Here is a 21,148-nt window from a genome sequence, read left to right as displayed (position 1 = left end):
ATAAAAAAAATAATATAACCGGGCATGTCCGGGATCTCTAGTATATGAAGTAATCAAAAATCACTTGGTCACCCCAGCTATATAACTCCATTTTAAAAATGAACAATGCAGAATGTGCTGCAACAATTTTATGAGCAATCTGTTTAGCAGAAATGATTAAACAAATAAAATTGTAACTTTTTCACTCCTTAATGATCATCCCAAGCGAAAAATCTATTGACAAACTGGTTTAGTAGGATAGTCTATTCTGCAATAACTATTAATCATCAATGCAGTCTTTTTAAAGATTAAAAAGGTTGCCTGGGAGCTGAATCATCAGTATTTGGATACAAATCTTGTTCGGTTTCACATAACAGATAAAAGGGATAAATTCTGAATCAATCTCTCTCACGCCTGTTCTATTTCAACAAGTATATCTAAAACATTATTCAGCAAAGCTTGGTCAATCTGTCCCCCCCCATGCTCTTGATTCATCTGTTAAAATAATACATTCATCATGTGACCTGAATGTAAACCAAGAAAATATTAAAAGAAAGGGTTAATTGCGATTTGCACTCTACTACTATGTTTCAAAAACAAATTTGTATCGGAACTTTCAGAAATGCAGTTTGCACCCTCATACTTCAACTTTGGGATTCATTATGCACTCCTTTTCAGAATTTTGTTGAATTGGGTAGAGATAAAACCGGAAATTCAACAATATACTTAATCAAAATAAAATTTAGCTTGTTCAAATATTATTAAAAATTGTATATTATTTTATAGCAACTATAAAATTATAAATTTTTAATTTTCAAATAACATTATTAATTTTACATTCGATTATCATTTTTTAATATAAATTTCAATTTTTTTATACTCTACTTAATTAAATTTAGCTATATAATCAAAATTAATTGTTAAATATTTTTTTGTAGAATTACAAAATACTTTAATTAATAATATAAAATGAAATCAAAACTCAAATTACTATTATCATTTAAAAAATTAAAAACTTACAATTTTGTATCAAAATTAAATTTTTAACATTATTTTAAAAGATATGAAATTAATTTACTTAATATTTTTGCTGAATTTCCGGTTTTGCCCCTATCCAATTCAACAAAATTCTGGAAAGGGGTGCATAAAGAAATCTAAAGTTGAAGTATAGGGGTGCAAACTGAATTTTCTAAAGTTCTGGTATAAATTTATTTTTAAAACATAATAGTAGGATGCAAAGTGCAATTAACTCTAAAAGAAAAGAACATACTTGCAGAGATATTACAGCATCCCTCAGTTCAACTTCCAACTCCTGATAGACCTGACCAACAAAAAAGTTCCAACAACATTAAAAACAATCTAACTTTCTACTATATTGGCTTCATCTTAATGCATCAGAATTAATGTAACACTTCCAAACAAATGTTACCAGATCCCGGAAGCACTTGAGTGAAACTTCATTAAGTGCAGGAAGTGCCCTTCGCGCAGTAAAGTACTTATCAAGATAATGAAAGAATCGAGAAAGCCACCTGACCAAGACTCTATGGTTATTCCAGCTATTAACAAACTCTCTCAACAAAAACTCATCATGCTTCTCTTGCAATGAAGGCAGTACCTGAATCAGAATCAAACACATAAAAATTAGCTATACATTAAAAAGAGGCTAACATGTTCCCTCCTGCAGGTCTACAAGGCTAGGCAAGGTCATAAAATACAGTAGAAGAATTGCAGTTTTCGCGAATCAGGTAATAAGAAATTAATTCAAAAGGAACCTCCATTGGTGTCTACAGGAATGCGGATCCAAGTGTGGGGTTCTTACTATTAAATAATATTAATTAACAATATTGGTGGACTACTCTCTGATTACTACTCTCTGATTACTACTCTCTGAAGTTCTGTTACAATTCTATCCAATTTCGGATTCTTCCATACGATAAACATCTTATAGAAGTACGTATTCCACTAAGATTTAAACATTTGATTCAATTACTTGCATTATGGATTGCTCAACGAAAATGAAAAAGGGAATAATATCCTTAGCTACATATGAACCGATTAATTTGGTATGAAACTGCAAAAACAATATTCCTTGTGCTGATTGCAAATGAGAAATAACTTAATCTCCAAAACTGGATAGGATTATATGACTAATGACTATTTAAAAACTTCTAACCGATGACAAATACATACAACTATGGTTAACATACACTTCTATACACAAACGTAGCTTCTCACAAAACAATTAAATCCGAACTCTATCATAGTTAAAAATACACAGCACTTGACCTACAACAGACGAGCATTGGCAAAGTTATTAGTCTTACAGTTGAAGTTATGTACTCCTCAAACACCTCACGGTACTTTTCATACAGATGTTGAGAATAATCATGTGGAGGCTTCTGTGTACACATTTTATAGATAGTACTGTACACACCCGAAACAATAAAACATCAGTAAAGACTACAGACACATACGACTTTAATTACACAAGTACAAATCGAAAAAAACATACTTGTAAAGCTCCATGTAGTCCTCAGAGCTAAACTGTGTCTCATTTTGTCCTTCCAGAATCTTCTTAAACTTAGAGATCCCTTTCTGAATAACTTCCCATCCACTGCCAAAATCGATAGTATTGTGCTCATACATCTTGACAACCTGAACATCATTTCAACGAACTCAGTTATTAACTTATCAAACACAACCAGCAAACTCGATCATAACATCACAATTTCATAAACCCTGTCTATCGCAACCAAAACAATTATTACACAGTAAAAATACACACAATCACAACAAAATCAATTAGAACTTGTAAAGGATCGTGTGTGTGAGTAATTAAACATAACATAAAACAAAGTAATCGAAACTATATGTGTGTGTATGATCGATCGAGAGAGACCTGTTGAGAAGCAGTGATTGCGATTGAGAGAGACGAGAGATGTGATTTTATATATAGGGGTTTAAGTAACGTAACGTTAGGTGACATGCAAAGAGTTTTTTCGTATAAATAAAGTTATTTTTAATTACAATCATCATTTCATCAAATATGTCATTATTTTGTAATGTACTAAAACCGTGTCTAAATATATTTTTTCCCAGTTAGAATTTAAAGAATTTTAATCCCGGTATTTTTGATACTCTGCTTCTGCTGAAGATTTATATTTTGATACAGACTACTGTCTCTGTAAATTCGTAATGAAGCGCACCATTTCAAGTCGTTCCCCAAGCTTTCTCAACTTCCTCTGTGAATGGTCTCATTTTTAATGAAAAAATTTTAGATAGAAAATAATTCAAATATATCCTTACTTTTTAATACTTTCTTAACTTCATAAATTTTAGGAATGTGATAATAAACAAGCATAATTTTTTTCTTTTTATCCAAAATTCAAACAAATAAATTTGAGTGTTTAGTATTTTGATTTTGACTAATTACATTGGTTCTTTTTAAATAATGATATATACACACTAGTTGAAAACATGAACGTAATATAAATAAAATAATTATATAATTACCATCTAGCATGTATTACAATTTAAATCTTATAAATATATAAAATTTATAATTTGTAAAAAAATAAAAATGAATTAAATTGGTATTTTTTTGCAGATAAATATATACATAATTATTCACTAAATAATTGTATTAAAAAGTGTGTGTTCATACATGTTTAGGAGCATATATAACTAGTAATTTATATACCTTTTTACAAGTTATGTCAACGATCATGTTCACGAACTATATTAATAAACTTGTACGAATATTATTATCAAACTTATTCGCGGACTTTCAATTCAAACTATGTTGTGTTCAAGTTCTGCTCATTTACAAAAACGAACCTGAAAATTATATTAATATTCGACTTGTTAATAAATCAATAAATTGAACTGAATTTGAGCCGAACTTTTTTCGAACCGAACAATGAACCGCTCGTGTGAATGTGTTGACTCATTATCACTCCTTGGGACGTTATTCGAAACCAGTTTATGAAGTGATAACATGCATATACCGTGCAATTTTACATATATTTACTTAAAGAAAATTTGAAATTTTAAAGTTTTATCACATATTTTGCTTGTCTATGATTATGGCAGTCCATATTGCGAACTTCTAATATTAACAAATAAAATAGCAATTAGATTCTGGCCGAAGAAATATTCTACAACGTAGAATTTCAGTTAATTGATTCAATCATCCTAATCTTTCACGGAGACAAGCGATTTTGAGTTCTTAGTTTTTTGAGCTATTTGCTATTTAAAGCTCTTTAAGTCTCATAAGGTGGTTGTTATTTTATTGATATTGAGTAGTGCTGGGAACCAAAAAATGAATACATAGCATGTCTTAAATCACAAATATCAACTGTATGTTCATCATTTTCATTTGTTATACAATATGCTCTGTTACGTCCATAGATCCATAAATGTTTTGTACATGCATCCATATTTTATGTACATATATTGGTACTGAATATGTTAGCCTTGTACTACACATTGGTTTTTTTTACAAACTTAGTAGATGATTACATTGAAACTAAATTCAATTGAATTTTACTACAAGAAAAATGTTAATAAAATCATATATTTGACATTTGTTGTTAATATCACTGATGTTAAATAATACAATAACATTATCCCATGAAAATATGATATCTTTTTATTTTTAAGACATCGCTTAATTTATAATCGATGCCTAAAAAAATTGAACTCGCGCTTGCCCAAATATTTCCCCATTACATAAATTGTTTACCCGCTTATTGCCAAATTGTATTCCCCTTCACCAAATTTTGTTCCCACCTTGAAACTCTAACACAAATAAAAATTAAATAAAACTAAAAACTCACTCCTCACAATTCTCTCATCCATCGAATCTCTCAACTTCAGAAATCTCACCGTTCGTAATACACGAGTCTCAGGACTTGAAATCTTACAAGTCTATTTCTTGAAAACCAAATCGATTTGTTCGATTGATAGTTCAAATAAGTTTGTTCAAAGTTCAAAATCTCGAATTGGTAAGTGGGTATGTTTGCGTAAGATCAAATTTTTTGATTTTTTCATTTTGGGGGTTTTTTAACTTAGAATCCTAGTTTTTTAATTCATTTTTTCTTATTTTTAGAACAAAATTTGGCACACGGAGAATCAATTTGGGTGATTGAGAGAAGTCTTCAATTTTTAAATTATTTATGTAATCACAAAGTTTTTAATTTGTATGTGTTTATATACATGAGAAAAAATTTATTTTAGTTGTGCTTGCAATTAGATTTTTTTTAAAATTTGTTTCTTCTTTTTCTTTTCGAATTTATATGCAGGGGGATTTACGCAGGTTATAAGGTTTTGTAATCTTGAGTTGGGTAAATTTTGATTTTTATTTTTGGGGTTTTGTTTAAATTGTTGTTGAGGTTTTTGTATTTGTTATTTTGTTATTAGGTGTTTCTTACTGACTTGTTAATTTTGTAATCCAGAGATTGAACCAAAGACAACACTGGAGTGGAATCCGTGATAGAATTGTTAACCTGCTTGTGACAAAGGCCGGTTAAAAAGCTTTTAATTTGTTTGAGAGCTAACACTTATTACTTCGAAGATTAGTGATAAATGATACTAACATAACTTATAACAATTTTATTTTGTGAATTACTTAACATAACTGTGATATTCATCTAGTTATGTAGCTGAGTTTTCCTGAAAGGTAAGCTGGTACCCAAGAAGATTTAGCTGGGTTTACAATTAGATACTTGAAATAAAGGAAAACGACGTGTTCATATTATACTCTCCAAACTTGAAATTAAATAAATTGGCTAATGGCTTGTTTGAATAGCCTCATTTCATTTCAAATGCTGAATTTAACTCAAATTTTCTGTTTGGATAGGTGAGGGATTTGGATTAGAATTTGGCCCAATTTCTACCTATTTAAAACTAATGCCCATGCTTGGGAATTTGGAATACCAATTTCAAATATGTCATTTGAAATGAGCCCAATTATCAAATAAACTCCAGACATCACTCTCTCACTCTCTCAGTCGCTCCCGGTCGCCTCTCTCTCAAAAATTCTCTCGAATCTGTACTTATTATCTCTCTCTCTCTCCATCTCTCTCTCTTTCCCTCTTTTTACTCTTATATTTTTGCTTCATCAATCAATATAAGTATGCTACGCGTGTGTGTATATACATATTACACCTAATTGATTCAATATATGTATATACAAATACCTAATAAATTCAATCGTGTCACAGACACGCAACATATTGATTAGATCTATATGTTTGATAATTGAAAATAGCTGATTTTATTGGCTGTTTTTGCAGTTCACAGGAGAAATCAGCTCAAGTGTTATTATATTACACATTTTTCTATTTAAATTCTCACTGATTTGTCTCAATTTGTGCTTTATTGCTATAACTGTTGGTTTTAGTTGAGTACCTCTCTGCTTTTTTTGAACTTGTATATATTCGAACATTTCACGAAAGCATTCAATGGATAATGATGACAATGATGATGATATATAATTTGCATAGTAATTGAAATCGACATATTTAGGAATAATCACATGCCTTAATTTGATATCGGCATGCCTAGTATTTTGTTTAATTGTGTATGATATGTATATATGCTTCTATGATTAATTGGCGTTAAGTGGTTCAGAAGATTAGATAAGATCATTTTTTGGTTAGTTTGGGTAGATTTTAATTAGTTTGTTATATATGATTTCTAGTCGGAAATTTTAAACATCATGATTCCAGTGTTAAGGTAAACAGTGCTAAAAAAGTAGAAGTTTATATCTTTAATTTAGTGCATTGTAGAATAATGATCATTTTAGTGTTAATACCTATGCATGATTCAGTGAAGAGAGTAATTATTAAAACTTGTCACTGGCCCATGTTTAGTGCTAATAATAGACATTATAGAATGTTTTGGCTTGGTGCAGTGATCACGCTGGAATGTACTCTATAATCATAATTTGACGACAACTCTCCACGAAAAGAATATGGTCTAAAGTCAGCTGATGTTGCTGAAGGGAATTAAAAATTTGAAAGTCATCTTAAATTGCATAGTTGTAAATGTCACGTTACATAGATCTGTTCGAGAACTTGCTCTGTATGTATAAACATATTATCTTTACTTCTGCTTTTTATTTAACATATAGATATGTTGTTTAGTGAACTGTAACCATTTCTACCATTTACTTGTAATTTAGTGCTTATGCTAGCTTTCTATTTCTAGTTTATATGATCACAAGTATCGACTAACGTACAACCATATTATCTCTAATTTGACTTCAATATAATAGTGTACATACAGATATATAGTTTCGTGGATTCAAATGATTTATGCATCAAATATACTTGTATTTTTTCTTGCTATCTCTGTTTATATACGTTGAATTTTTTACAGAGGCGAGATTGAATTTGATAAGCAATTGATGGAGTATAATCATACAAGCTTTGGCGGACTTCTGATTTCTGCAGATTCTGTTAAAGAAGCTGACAAGCTTATGTAATCTGATATCGAAGTTCTGAAATGGGTAATTTCTGACTATCATCTTATATTTCACTGTCTTTGTCAATTAAGACTGTTGATGTTTGTTCTTGTTTTCACTAGGGGAGTATCTCTTTCATATGACTTATACATAATGATTACCAATTATACTTAATGATTATACTATTAACTCAAATTGTTGTTTGTATTTGATTTGTTGTATTATTGCTATTTTGTTGGATATTATCATAAAGTTTTATTTTTTGTTGGGATTTATATATGTTTTTATTGTTATTCTATAGGATTTTCTTGTAAAATTTAGTTTTTTATTGGGGCTGTAATCTGCGTTAATTTCTATTTTGTAGGATTTTCTCGTGAAGTGTTGTGTTGGGATTTTAATTTGTGTTAATATCTTGATTGTGCTACTTGTAATTCCGTTTTAAATTGATTTTGGTTTGTTTTGTTTTTCGGAGCACAAGGTGGTGAAGAGAAGTTAGAGTACCAGGAGATGGTGATGTCAGCGAGAAGGTTTAATATTTGCGAAGTAACTAGAATGACAAGGTCGACAACAGCTGTAGAGTGAAAGCTAGTGTTGGCTGTTCTCTCCGAGATGGAAATGATGGTGGTTGTGGTTGTGGTTGTAGTAGAATTAAATTAAAATTAGCTTTAAACGGTCGTTAGATAGCATTTTGTATGGATCAGTCGTTTACGAAGATTATGCATCTCTAAATATTATGTATTTAAAATGTATTTTCAGTGATTTTTGATGTATTGTTAAATTGAGATTTCAAATAAAATTCTAGTCGTTGTCAAACAATGTTGGAATTTGAAATCCAGAATTTAAAATTACTATACTTACCGAACAGGAAATTTGAATTTGAAATGGTTTAATTCAATTCCTAGAATTGAATTCCACTATTTGAAATGAAATTCGCGTTTCCAAACGCAATCTAAAGTCATAGGGGTAATGCTTACATATTTTAATTTTTTTGTAATTGAATTATTAGTTTCTTGTATATATGTCCAATCTCCCTATACAACCATTATCTGAAGACATATTGTATAAATGGCATTTTCCCCATCCCAATACCAGGGATGTAATTGAGAATTCTGGTTTTTCATTGGCCAAGTCCAACACAGTAGTAGTTTTGCTTGGATGGTTAGGTGCAAAGCAGAAATATATGAGGAAGTATGTCAAATATTATACTTTAAAAGAATTTCATGTAATTACCTTCACCTTTCCCATATGATTTTAAGCTAATAGTTTAGGCGGAAAGCTGAAGAGCATGTAGATGTGCTTGTAAATCATCTGTCTGATTGGCTAGAAGAAGAGCAGGAAAAAAATCTCGCGTTTCACACTATCAGTAATACAGGGTGGTTAACGTAAAATTTCTCTCTTTTAAATTCTCTAGCGGGTTCTTGAATTTTTCTAAACTACCTTTTATGATAATTATATTTGTTATTCTCACAGATATTGAGCAATTTTGGAAAATTTTATTAAGAGGATGATTCCTTAATAGAGAGAATTAGAGGATGTATTGATAATCCATCTCCTGGAGCAGCCCCTGATCCAAAGGTAGATGCCGCTTGCTCACAAATGTCATACTTGTTTAAGGAAAAAAAGAGTTTTACCGCAACATAGCACATATCCACTATGTGAAACCCTCAAAGAGTTATAACTATAAATCTAAATAGTACAGGAATAGAAATAGGATAGCCAATGGACTTAACTTTATTTTATATTGAAGAACCTACCTTATGATTGATTCCACGCCTGTTGCTCCTAGGGGTCAGCAAGATTTCGTTGAAGGTATATAGAATCTAGATACTGATAAAATTTTGAGACAACGGGAAAAAGAATTTACATTTAAAGATTGGTTGACTTCTTCATTTGCCACTAAAAAGCTGCCCTTAATCAAAAAAGAAATTTTTTGATCTTATTAGTTTGCTAATATATTTAATATTTAAGCTGGTCAATAGTTATTACTTTAGTTTTGGTTGGTTAGGTAAGAACCATTGATACTTTATTTTAATGTTGGTTAAGGTTAATATAAGTGTGTTATTAGTTCATTTTTTCCTTATTTTTTTGGTTTGGTGCTTGTTGGGTTTAAATACATCATAATTTTAAAGAAAAAATTGATGTATACACTACGCCATAAGTGGCCTGATGCAATACCTTTCTACTATTATAATATTTCAGAAAAGCATTGCAATAGAGCTATTATAACACTAAGGGGCGTTGCACTTGCGAGTATTATATCAGGCCCCCTATTAACACTTTAGCTATCTATTATAATAGGAAGAAAAATATTATAATAGACCCCTAATGTAACACTGTATTTCTAATTGTAACGAATTATAGATGTTACATTAGGTTGGAATTATTTTACAGAAATGGGACTCAATGTGGGACCCATGTAAACTAATACAACATTCTATTTTATGTATTGTAACACTAATTTGTTTTAACCGTGCAATAATAGTTTTTAATGTAATCCTTTAATATTTAAATATATTAAACTAAATAAGCTAATGCAAATTCTAATTGTATTAAATTTAAAATATCTGCCTTGTTCAAGCAACAATCCCATATACAACATCACCAAAACATACTTCAGAATACTAAACCATAACTTTAATACCAAAACCACAACTATAACACTTATCCAACCTACTTTATATATATATTATATCCAAATGAATACACGATAATCACCTAAACATACTCGATCAACATTGATACCAAAGTACAGGAGCACAAAAGTAACAATGTATAATATTGTTAGATTCTAAGTTAATTTCACTAGGAAATTGTTGTTGATGTTGTTGTAGCGGGTATGAAGACAAGAGAAAGAGATATGGTTCAGAAGAGCATCTTTTGCTTTCTTGATAGCTTTTTGTTAGATATTTACCCTGGGAAGGGGATATATATACTTTCATTCATCGTTGCACTTCAAACAGGTAACTATATAAGAAGAGGCATGCCAAACTACACCTACTATCCTGTGGAGAAACAAAATAGAGCTGATCGTGAGAAAATAAAAAGAAGTAAAAGCTGAATGACCTAAATAAATAATTTACTTCAGGCTCTGTCTTTTGAGAACTTAAATAATATACTCTATCCAAAATAAAAATTAAATAATATCAAATGAATAAAATAATTGTATAAGATCCATCAATTGACTCAATATATAGTCTAATATGACATCAACCACGTTCAATTTTCTGCCAAAGAAAACTCGTCATTGCATGTGACATGGAAAACCCTCTATTATTTTTAAAGTTTAATAAACACTGAAGCTCGGGGCTGAAAGTGTGGCACTGAACTAGTTCATAGAGGACAATAATAAAAGAAACTCTTGAATCTTCTACATTTACATTCATAATTATTAGAGCATGTTCGGACAACGAGATCTCGGCCCTGCATTTTACGATATGAATTTTTCTATAGAGAGTTCGAACAGAATGTTAGCCTTAATCGCTACGGCGCAAGCGATTCAAATCCACGTCTTCTACTGTATTCCTCGATTCTCCTTGAACGAAGTGTGAGGTTCGATCTCCCAAGGTTTACCTCTCCTGATAGCTCCGAAAATCCAAAACTGTAGTTGGCTACTTGAGAAAATCGTTTGCTTCTCTCAAACCCTTGAGTGTTATTTTCTCTGTTATCGTACATACATGCACGCACACGTCCATGTTGTTATCCTTATTTTCAGCTTCAGGAGAATTAAAATATTTATAGGCTACAGTAGGGATCATGGATAATTAGGTCGGGCCTCCCAATGACATTCTGGGCCAAGCCCAATCTCATTAAATATTAATTTAATCCACTAAAGAATTAATATTTGCACTATCTTTCCTAATTCCGTAAATTAAATATTTAATTCATCTCCCATATTATTTGCTTATTAAATCCCCATGTTTAAGATATCACATGTCCATTGATTGAATTAATTTCTGATAATCAATTTAATCAATATCTTATATCCTTGATCATCCACTTATCCTTATAATTGTGCAAGAACAAATCTGCCTGCAGGACTAAAGGATAATTATCTTTATGAGCTTTCAAGAGGACATCATCACCCGAAACTATTTTTTGGACATGGTTTCCTTTTATAGTCAATATCCCACTCTGTATATAATGTCATTGCCCAATACATAAATTCACAATTTAAAATAAATTACCTAATGTATGAATCAAGGCATGTGCACCAAATACAAGTGTCAATCACTATATCTGGATTAAGAACCTAAGCAATAATAATATCATATAATCTTAGTTCTTCTTTATTTTCAGAATAAAAGAACTTTTCTATTATTTCAATCATGTTCAATATGGACAAGTATTATTCAATAATCTAGATAAACTATTTCCAAATAATACTTCAGTCGTTCCAGTGGTTTGTCTAACACCACTTAGACTGTGAACCTTTTACTATATTATATAAGGAATCTGACAATCTAATCTTTTGCTATCCCATTTAATACTAGATTGTCTATAATATATAATATGTATATTGTGAAAACATGCATTCAAGATTCTCAAAAGATTATTATATACTTCAAACGAATAGTTCAGTATATACCCTAACAATCTCCCACTTATATTTAAGCTATTCTTTGAGTATATCAGTGTTTATTACAATCAATCCACCACCAACTATATAACTAAGTGACCAAGTGTCTGACTCCTATCTCTTCCACCTGCTCCTGAAAAGCCTTAGCTTGTAAGCTCTTCATGAAAGGATCTGCCCAGTTATCCTTTGACGCTATATCAGCCATAATAATATCTCCTCGCTTAACGAACTGACATGAGGTGATACTTACGCTCTAAGTGTTTCGCTTCCTTATGGGCCTGTGGCTCCTTGGTATTCGCCACTGCACCAGTATTATCACAATAAATCATGATTTGCCATGGCAAATCAGGAACTACATCCAAATCCAGCAGGAAGTTTCGGAACCATAGAGCCTCTTTGGCTGCCACATACTCAGCTTCCATGGTTGAGTCTGCAATGCATTTCTGCTTTACACTCCTCCATATTACGGCTCCACCTCCCAAGGTAAAAACACATCCTGAGGTGCACTTTCTCTTATCCCTATCTGGTCTGGAAATCTGAATCGGTATATCTCAGAGGCAAGAAATTTGAGGACCTGTAAACTAACATATATTCCTTAGTCCTATGCAAGTACTTGAGTATTGTTTTTACTGCACTCCAATGTTCATGTCCTGGGTTAGACTGGTATCTGCTAACCATGCCCACGATAAAACAGATATCAGGCCTCGTACATAACATGACATACATTAGGCTTCCGCATGCTAACGCATAAGGAACTACCTTCATGTTCTCTATCTCCTTAGGTGTCGAAGGACACTGACTCTTTGATAGAGAAACTCCATGTCTAAAAGGTAAAAATTACCCTTCTTGGAGTCCTACATATTAAAACGAGCTAATACGTTATCTATGCAGGGCTCTTGAGATAAAGCCAACATCCTTTTCTTGCGATCCCTTATAACTTTATTCCCAAGGATGTATGCCGCTTCACTTAAGTCCTTCATTTCGAATTGTTTGAACAACCATGTCTTTATTGAAGATAACATCTTAACATTGTTTCAAATGAGTAAAATGTCATCAATATATAGCGCTAGAAAAACCAATGCATTTCCCTCACATCTCTTATACACGCATGCTTCTCTTAAACTTTGATCAAACCCATACGACTGAGCTGCCTGATCAAAATGAATGTTCCAATACCTAAAAGCTTGTTTAAGTCCATGAATAGACTTCTTAAGCTTACATACAAGATGTTCTTGGCCTTCTTTAATGGATCCCCCTAGTTGCTGCATATAGATGGTTTCTTCAAGACTTCTATTAAGGAAAGCTATCTTGACATCCATTTGCCAAATCTCATAATCGAGATGAGATGCTATAGATAAAAGAATACAGATTGACTTAAGCATGACCACTGGCGAAAAGGTTTCCTCATAATCGATACCTTCTTTCTGAGTATACCCTTTCTCAACAAGTCTTGCTTTCCAGGCTTTCACCTTTTTATCTAATCCTCTCTTTTTATTGTAGATCCACTTACATCCAATGGATTTTACACCTTTGGGTGATTGCACGAGCTCCCAGACCTGATTACAATACATCGATTCCATCTCAGATTCCATTGCTTTTCGTTAAAGATCTGCATCTTTGTCTTGTAGTGCATCTTTGTATGTCCTGGGATCATCATCATGTTCACCAGAGGCCAAGTCCGAAGACTCTCCCAAAAATATGAATCTATCAGGCTGACGAACAACCATCCCACTACGACAAGTCACTGGTGCGGTATTAGTGACATGTTGTGCATTTTGTTGTGGTTGTTCTACTTGTACTATCGGATTTTGGGTATTATCTGTCCCTCCCACTAGTTCCTCTAAAACGACACTACTTATGGGTTTGTGATTCATTATATAGTCTTACTCTAAGAATCTAGCATTTGTGCTTACATTGACATCCCGATTCTTCGGACTATAAAATAAATAACCTTTCATTCCCATGGGTTAGCCTACAAACAGCCTTACTTCTGTATGAGATTCTAACTTAGTCGAGTTCCTGTTCAACACATGTGCTGGACAATCCCATATCTGAATGTGTCTTAGACTTGGTTTGTCCCCGGTTCACAATTCTAAGGGGGTTTTAGGAACCAATTTAGAAGGTACTAGGTTTAGAAGATAAGCTGTTGTTTCTAAGGCATGTCCCCAAAATGACTTGGGTAAATCTGAATAACTCATCATCGATCTAACACTTTCTAAAAGAGTCTGGTTCCTTCTTTCTACTACACCATTTTGCTGGGGTATGCCTGGTTTAGTCAACTGGGATTCTATCCCATTCTCTGATAAATATTCCCTAAATTCTCCAACCAAGTATTTGCCACTTGATACTTTCACCAAGTCGCTTCTCCATTTTAGCTTTGTCCTCTTTGAACTTCTCAAAGCACTCAGACTTACGGTGCAACAAATTAACGTACCCATATCTAGAATAATCATCAACGAATGTGACGAAATACTCATAACCACCTCTTGCTTGGATATTCATGGGTCCACATAAATCAGTATAAACCAATTCTAACACTTCTTTGGCTCTATTCCCCTTTGCCTTGAAATGCTTATTAGTCATTTTACCTTCCAAGAAGGATTCACAAATTGGAAATGATTCCACTGCCAATGAGCTTAAAGGCCCGTCTACTACCAGTCTTTGAATCCTTCTCAAGTTAATATGACCTAATCTCAAGTGTCAGCGATATGTTTGGTTCAAACTAGAAGGTTCCTTTCTTTTAATAGATGTAGAAGACGTGTTATTTAATTCCCTATATTATAGTTGCAGTGCAGGTTGACTAGGATTAATTATATACAAATTGTCTTGCAATGTACCAGAATATAATTCATTTATTCATCATGATAGAAAAATTACGATCCAAACAAACATTATAGCCATCCATAGCAAGCTTAGAAACCGAAATTAGATTTCTTCTAAATGAAGGTACATAAAGACAATTGTTCAAAACCAAAATCCTATGAGAACTAAAAGATAAATGAATAACTCCTACTGCAACTACTGCTACTTTCGTAGCATCTCCCATGAACACGTATATCTCACCATCTCTAAGCGTTCTCGATAGTTGGAATCCCTGCATATAATTATAAACATGATCAGTGGCTCCTGTATTTACACACCAAGTGCTCGTAGATATAGCCGCTATATATATTTCTGTAACTAGAGAAAGAGACATACCGGTATTGTTTATCTTCCTAGGAAGAGGACAATCCTGTTTCCAGTGACCTGACTGCTTGCACCTGAAGCACTTTTCCTTAGGCTTTTTCACACCACCTTGAACTCCCACTGCATTCGCAGCTTTCTGTGTCTGAGTTTTCTTCTTCTTCTTCTTACCTTTCGGTTTAGAGGGAGAACCTTTCTCAGCCACATGCACTTGAACATTCTGCCGATATAATCCTTCAGCTGCCTGAAGTTTTGTCAGAAGTTCCGCAAGACTATACAACCTCTTGTTCATGTTGTAATTCAAGCAAAACTGCTCAAAACTCTTAGGCAAGCTCATAAGGACAATGTCAATCTGGGTTTCCTCGTCAAGTTCAGCACCAAGGATCTCTATCTCATTCATATGAGACATCATCTTGAGAACATGATCCCTTACAGGCGTTCCTTCAGTCATCTGAGTGTTCATTAAAGCCTTCATGGCTACTTTCCTAGCAGCCCTATTCTGATCTCCAAAAAGTTCCTTAAGATTAAAAAGCATATCCGAAGTTGTGGCCATAGACTGATGCAGATGCTCCAAAACACCCGACATTGCTGCCAGAATGTAATATCGCGACATCTCATCGGCCTTAATCCATCGCTTATAATACTCTTTCTCATCTTCAAGAGCATCAGTAGCAGGCTGATCTGCCTTGGGTTCATAAATGCAAAACTTGTACTCCTCAGCAGTCAACACAATATCCAAATTTCGTTTTCATTCAATATAGTTAGGTCCGGTAAGTTTGTTATCCTTAAGTATGGTGAACAGTGGATTAAACCCCATTGTATCTAGAGAATCATGCATAAAAACATCACATAACAAATAAAGGGTGCATTAAATATTAAGTCATATTGGTTCCTCTAACAATTATTAAAATTAATGCACTAACATTTAAACACCATAAGTTTCTGGTATGTCACGATGGGTGACATGTATACCACCTAAATTTTAAATGTTAATTCAGTCCTATTACTAAATAATACGCCACGTTGGGGTGGTCAATATTATTTTTCATAGCTAAGTGTATACCATTATCAAATCTTAAATCATAATTATATCAGATACCATCAAATGATATCTTATAATTATCGGAAATCTATGAAACATGGTACGCCACGATGTGTGACATGTATACCTTCCGATATTCATTATTAATGTAAGAAGTTTGTTCTAGTAATCTCCTTAACATTCCAGAAATCATAAATTACATGTCACGATGGGTGACGTATATATAATTTATATTTGTCTCTATGTTAAATTACATACAAACAATAATGGAGACCATGGGATTTGATTTCATATCAATTCTCTCTCCCACTTAGTATTTACTTTGAGTATTTTAATCTAGATGCATCGTCCTATATATATTATTTCTTCAAATTCCATATGTAATACGTAAAAAACAAAGAACACATAACATAGCAGCATACTCGCATGATTAAAGCATTTAAAACATTCCTATGTCCATGTCATTCTAGCATGCTGGGGTTAGTATCACATGACATAATAACACAGAAAAGAAACACATAGTAGGAATAATCAAGATCAGCATAAACTAATAAAGCTCATTCACTATTATGGCCTCATATAAACTGATCAATGGACGTCTTGATCAACGGATGTCCTGATCAAATGATGTCCTGATCAACGGATGTCCAGATCAACGGATGTCCTCATCAACGGATGTCCTGATCAACGGATATCATATGCAAAGTCTGCAGCTACAACAGCGAAGCTCCCCGAAATAGAATACAGCAGCGAAAAATCTTTGTTTCTTGCAGCTTAATCGCTACTACAATTACATACAACTTAATACTACTGAACTAGCATATTCTATTACATCAGATCATAACCTTGATCAATTACAAATTGAGACTACAAGATTACTAAACTAGAATAGAAAAGACTATCACGATCAACCCTCGCGATTTACAACAAAACCACGATAAACCACGTGGATCTTAACCATAATAAAATAACCACGATTAAACCACGTGGGATCCAAACACATAATTAAAACATGGCCATAATAGTGAATACCAACCTGCATCACAGAATCAATACAAGCATACCACTATATACATGTATATATAATTATGACATGGACTTCATATCATAAATGCAGAACCTCGAACCAGGCTCTGATGCCAATTGTTGAGACAACGGGATCTCGGCCCTGCGTTTTATGATATGAATTTTTCTATAGAGAATTCGAACAGAACATTAACCTTAATCGCTATGGCGCAAGCGATTCAAATCCACGCCTTCTCCTGTATTCCTCGATTCTCCTTGGACGAAGTGTGGGCTTCGATCTCCCAAGGTTTACCTCTCCTGATAGCTCCGAAAATCCAAAATCCTAGCTGGCTCCTTGAGAAAAATATTTGCCTCACTCAAACCCTAGGATGTTATTTTCTGTGTTATCGCACATACATGTACGCACACGTCTGTGTCGTTATCCTTATTTTCAGCTTTAGGAGAATTAGAATATTTATAGGCTACAGTTGGGAACATGGATAATTAGGCCGAGTCTCTTAATGACATTCTGGGCCAAGTCTAATGTCATTAAATATTAATTCAATCCACTAAAGTATTAATATTTGCACTACTTTTCCTAATTCCGCAAATTAAATATTTATTTCATCTCCCATATTATTTTCCTATTAAATCATCATATTTAAGATATCGCATGTTCATTGATTGAATTAATTTCTGATAATGAATTTAATCAATATCTTATATCCTTGATCATCCACTCATCCTTATAATTGTGCAAGAACAAATCTGCCTGCAAGACTAAAGCACAATTATCTTTATGAGCTTTCAAGAGGACATCATCACCCGAAACTATTCTTTAGACATGGTTTCCTTTTATAGTCAATATCCCACTATGTATATAATGTCATTGCCCAATACATAAATTCGCAATTTAAAATAAATTATTTAATGTATGAATCAAGGCATGTGCACCAAATACAAGTGTCAATCACTATATCCGGATTAAGAACCTAAGCAATAATAATATCGTAGAATCTTAGTGCTTCCTTATTGTCAGAAAAAATAACTATTCTACTATTTCGATCTTGTTCAATATGCACAAGTATTATTCAATAGTCAAGATAAACTATTTCCAAATAATACTTCAGTCGTTCCAGTGATTTGTCTAACACCACTTAGACTATGAACCTTTTACTATATTATATAAGGAATCTGACAATATAATCTTCTCCTATCCCATTTGATACTAGATTGTCTATAATATATAATATACAGACATTGTGAAAACATACATTCAAGATTCTCAAAAGATTATTATATACTTCAAACGAATAGTTCAGTATATACCCTAACAACCTCCCACTTATACTTAAGCTATTCTTTGAGTATATCAGTGTTTATTACAATCAATCCACCACCAACTAGTGTTTATTACAATCAATCCACCACCAACTATATAACTATGTGACCAAGTGTCTGACTCCTATCGCTTCCACGTGCTCCTGAAAAGCCTTAGCTGGTAAGCTCTTCGTGAAAGGATCTGCCCGGTTATCCTTTGACGCTATATCAGCCACAATAATATCTCCTCTCTTAACAAACTGACGTATGAGGTGATACTTACGCTCTATGTGTTCGTTGTCTTATGAGCCCGTGGCTCCTTGGTATTCGCCACTACACCAGTATTATCACAATAAATCGTGATTTGCCGTGGCAAATCAGGAACTACATCCAAATCCAGCAGGAAGTTTAGGAACCATAAAGTCTCTTTGGCTGCCTCACTGGCTGCCACATACTCGGCTTCCTTGGTTGAGTCTGCAATGCATTTCTGCTTTACACTCCTCCATATTACGGCTGTACCTCCTAAGATAAAAACACATCCTGAGGTGGACTTTCTCTTATCCCTATCTGTCTAGAAATCTGAATCGGTATATCCCAGAGGCAAAAAATCCAAGGAACTATAAACTAATATATACTCCTTAGTCCTATGAAAGTACTTAAGTATATATTCCATTCTCTAAATATATATATTCTAGGAATCCAAGGTCCCAACCAAGCATCACTCTTATCTAACAGCATTCTCAGGCATGAGCTTTCCTCACAAGCAGATGGATCCCTGTTTTGCTAGTCCTACATAAGGAAATAGAAGCATAAATATTACAGGAAAATTGGACCAAATTTAAAAAATGGGCGACAGCTATACCTTGCAACAATACTTTAACATGAAAGTACTAATCCCCCATAATAAAGGCAATAGCAACAGACATGTTTATAAATACCTAAAAGGCGTCATGCATATCTGAATAACTTGTTGGTGGTCACTCTTATATGTCATTGGATCAAAAAGGGACGAGTAAGCTATTAATATTCTGATTGTGAAAAAGTCCAATGCCTGATTTATATTAGGTTGTTCCTTTGCAGATAAAAAAGTTACATAGGACAAAGCCATGATCTAATAACATGTTACAGTTAAATATTTAAAATGTAAAAAATTGTTACTAATATATTTTTATATATCAAGGCTAACGAAGATTCTTAGAACTTCGCCATACACACTCAGGTATAGTAGCACATGTTGAAGCAAAATTTTCTGGTTCACATCACCGGGAGAAAGAAAGCTTTTTATGAATGCTGTAAGTGCATCGATGGAAGCAGCCCACACACTACAAGAAGAAGTTCAAGATATGATTAGGGATTAATAAACCTTGAAAGAAGGCTGATAATAGGGACTCCATCCCAGCATTTATCTATCGTTTTATTAATTGCCATGAATAAACCTGAAATATACATAGCAGTAGGAGACATAAAAACAGATAAATGTACTGTTATTACAAAAGGATGTATACAAGAAATGGTAATATTAGATCAGTATGTATTTCCGAAATATTTATCTAATCCTGTAGCTGTATCATGTTAAATATCTGTCCTAAATAAACTTACTTCTTTTTAGGAAGGGTTGCATACTTGGAGCTGCATGTAGCTTCGAACAAAATCGAGCAAAAGTGAAAAAGTTAGCATTTTTGTGATCTGATCACACTCTTATAAATCAAGCTTCAGACCTCGGTCTGTTAATGCTCAAAAACAAAAGTACAGTAGGAATTAGTACCTGCTAAGACCAGCTGATGTAGCTCCAAGTTTGCTGGAGAGTTTTCTTTTTAGTCCCTCAATTTCTAAAACATCATTAACAAGTATTGTATTTTCAATATAACGCAGAAAAAGAAGACAATATGCAATTTCGAAAACAAAAAATAATAAGCATTACCACACTTTCTAGTGGCTTGAGATTACTCCATAATGCTCGACATTAGATAATTGATGTATTTTGATTACAATAAAGATACAATATAATTAAACAAAAAAACTAGAGTATGCGTTCCTAAACTTTAAAATATTCCTCTTCAATTTAGAATTTTCTTAGAAATTTCTAACTTATTTTATTGCTTTTTGGAACTACTAAGATTATGTAATTAGTTGTGTAAACAAAAAAGTGAATATACTGATTAGTTGGAGACCATTTTGTATAATCCCTTTAGCAAAAATATACTAGTATATATGGAGCTTAGATATATGGATACAATTGCACTTACGCCTACCTAAAGTTTTTGCTGCTCAAACCAAGATTCTTTTTCTTTGATGTTTGAGAGGTTTTATGCAATTGTGAGATTGATCAGTATAACAGTAATAGGTGAAAAATATTTAAAAGACTAGAAAATACATAGAGTTTTATGTTTGGTTTCAACAACAAACAGTTTCAGCTCAATATAAAACAAATATATCGTGTGGCATAAGACCGTGAATTATTTGATACAGGAAACACGTGAGATAAATTATTCATTGAGAAAGATATACCGATTCTAGAGACTGCTATTGGCAAGACAAATATTGCCTGGAGTTGTAGATAGGACGACCGTTATCT

At 32.9% G+C, this 21,148-nt stretch overlaps 1 protein-coding gene across 2 annotated transcripts; it reads right to left on the bottom strand.

Annotated features, from left to right (window-relative positions):
* Positions 1–230: 230 nt before the first annotated feature.
* On the bottom strand, positions 231–2,686 carry LOC141676566 (cullin-1-like). 2 transcript variants are annotated; one of them, XM_074482236.1, is made up of 5 exons: positions 2,492–2,686; positions 2,304–2,403; positions 1,409–1,594; positions 1,250–1,300; positions 231–474 (listed from the first exon to the last, which is right to left on the bottom strand). In XM_074482236.1, the coding sequence occupies exons 1-5, from the start codon at positions 2,623–2,625 to the stop codon at positions 388–390; spliced, it is 558 nt and encodes a 185-aa protein (XP_074338337.1). In that variant the 5' UTR covers positions 2,626–2,686; the 3' UTR covers positions 231–387. The 2 variants fall into 2 exon arrangements, with proteins under 2 accessions (XP_074338337.1, XP_074338338.1); XM_074482237.1 differs by having other exon boundaries at positions 1,254–1,300.
* Between the last annotated feature and the right edge of the window lie 18,462 nt (positions 2,687–21,148).

Source organism: Apium graveolens, chromosome 8, assembly GCF_009905375.1.
Source record: "Apium graveolens cultivar Ventura chromosome 8, ASM990537v1, whole genome shotgun sequence".
Classification (NCBI taxonomy): Eukaryota; Viridiplantae; Streptophyta; class Magnoliopsida; order Apiales; family Apiaceae; genus Apium; species Apium graveolens.
The sequence above is the reverse complement of the archived record's forward strand: the minus strand, read 5'-3'. Positions and strand labels throughout refer to the sequence as shown.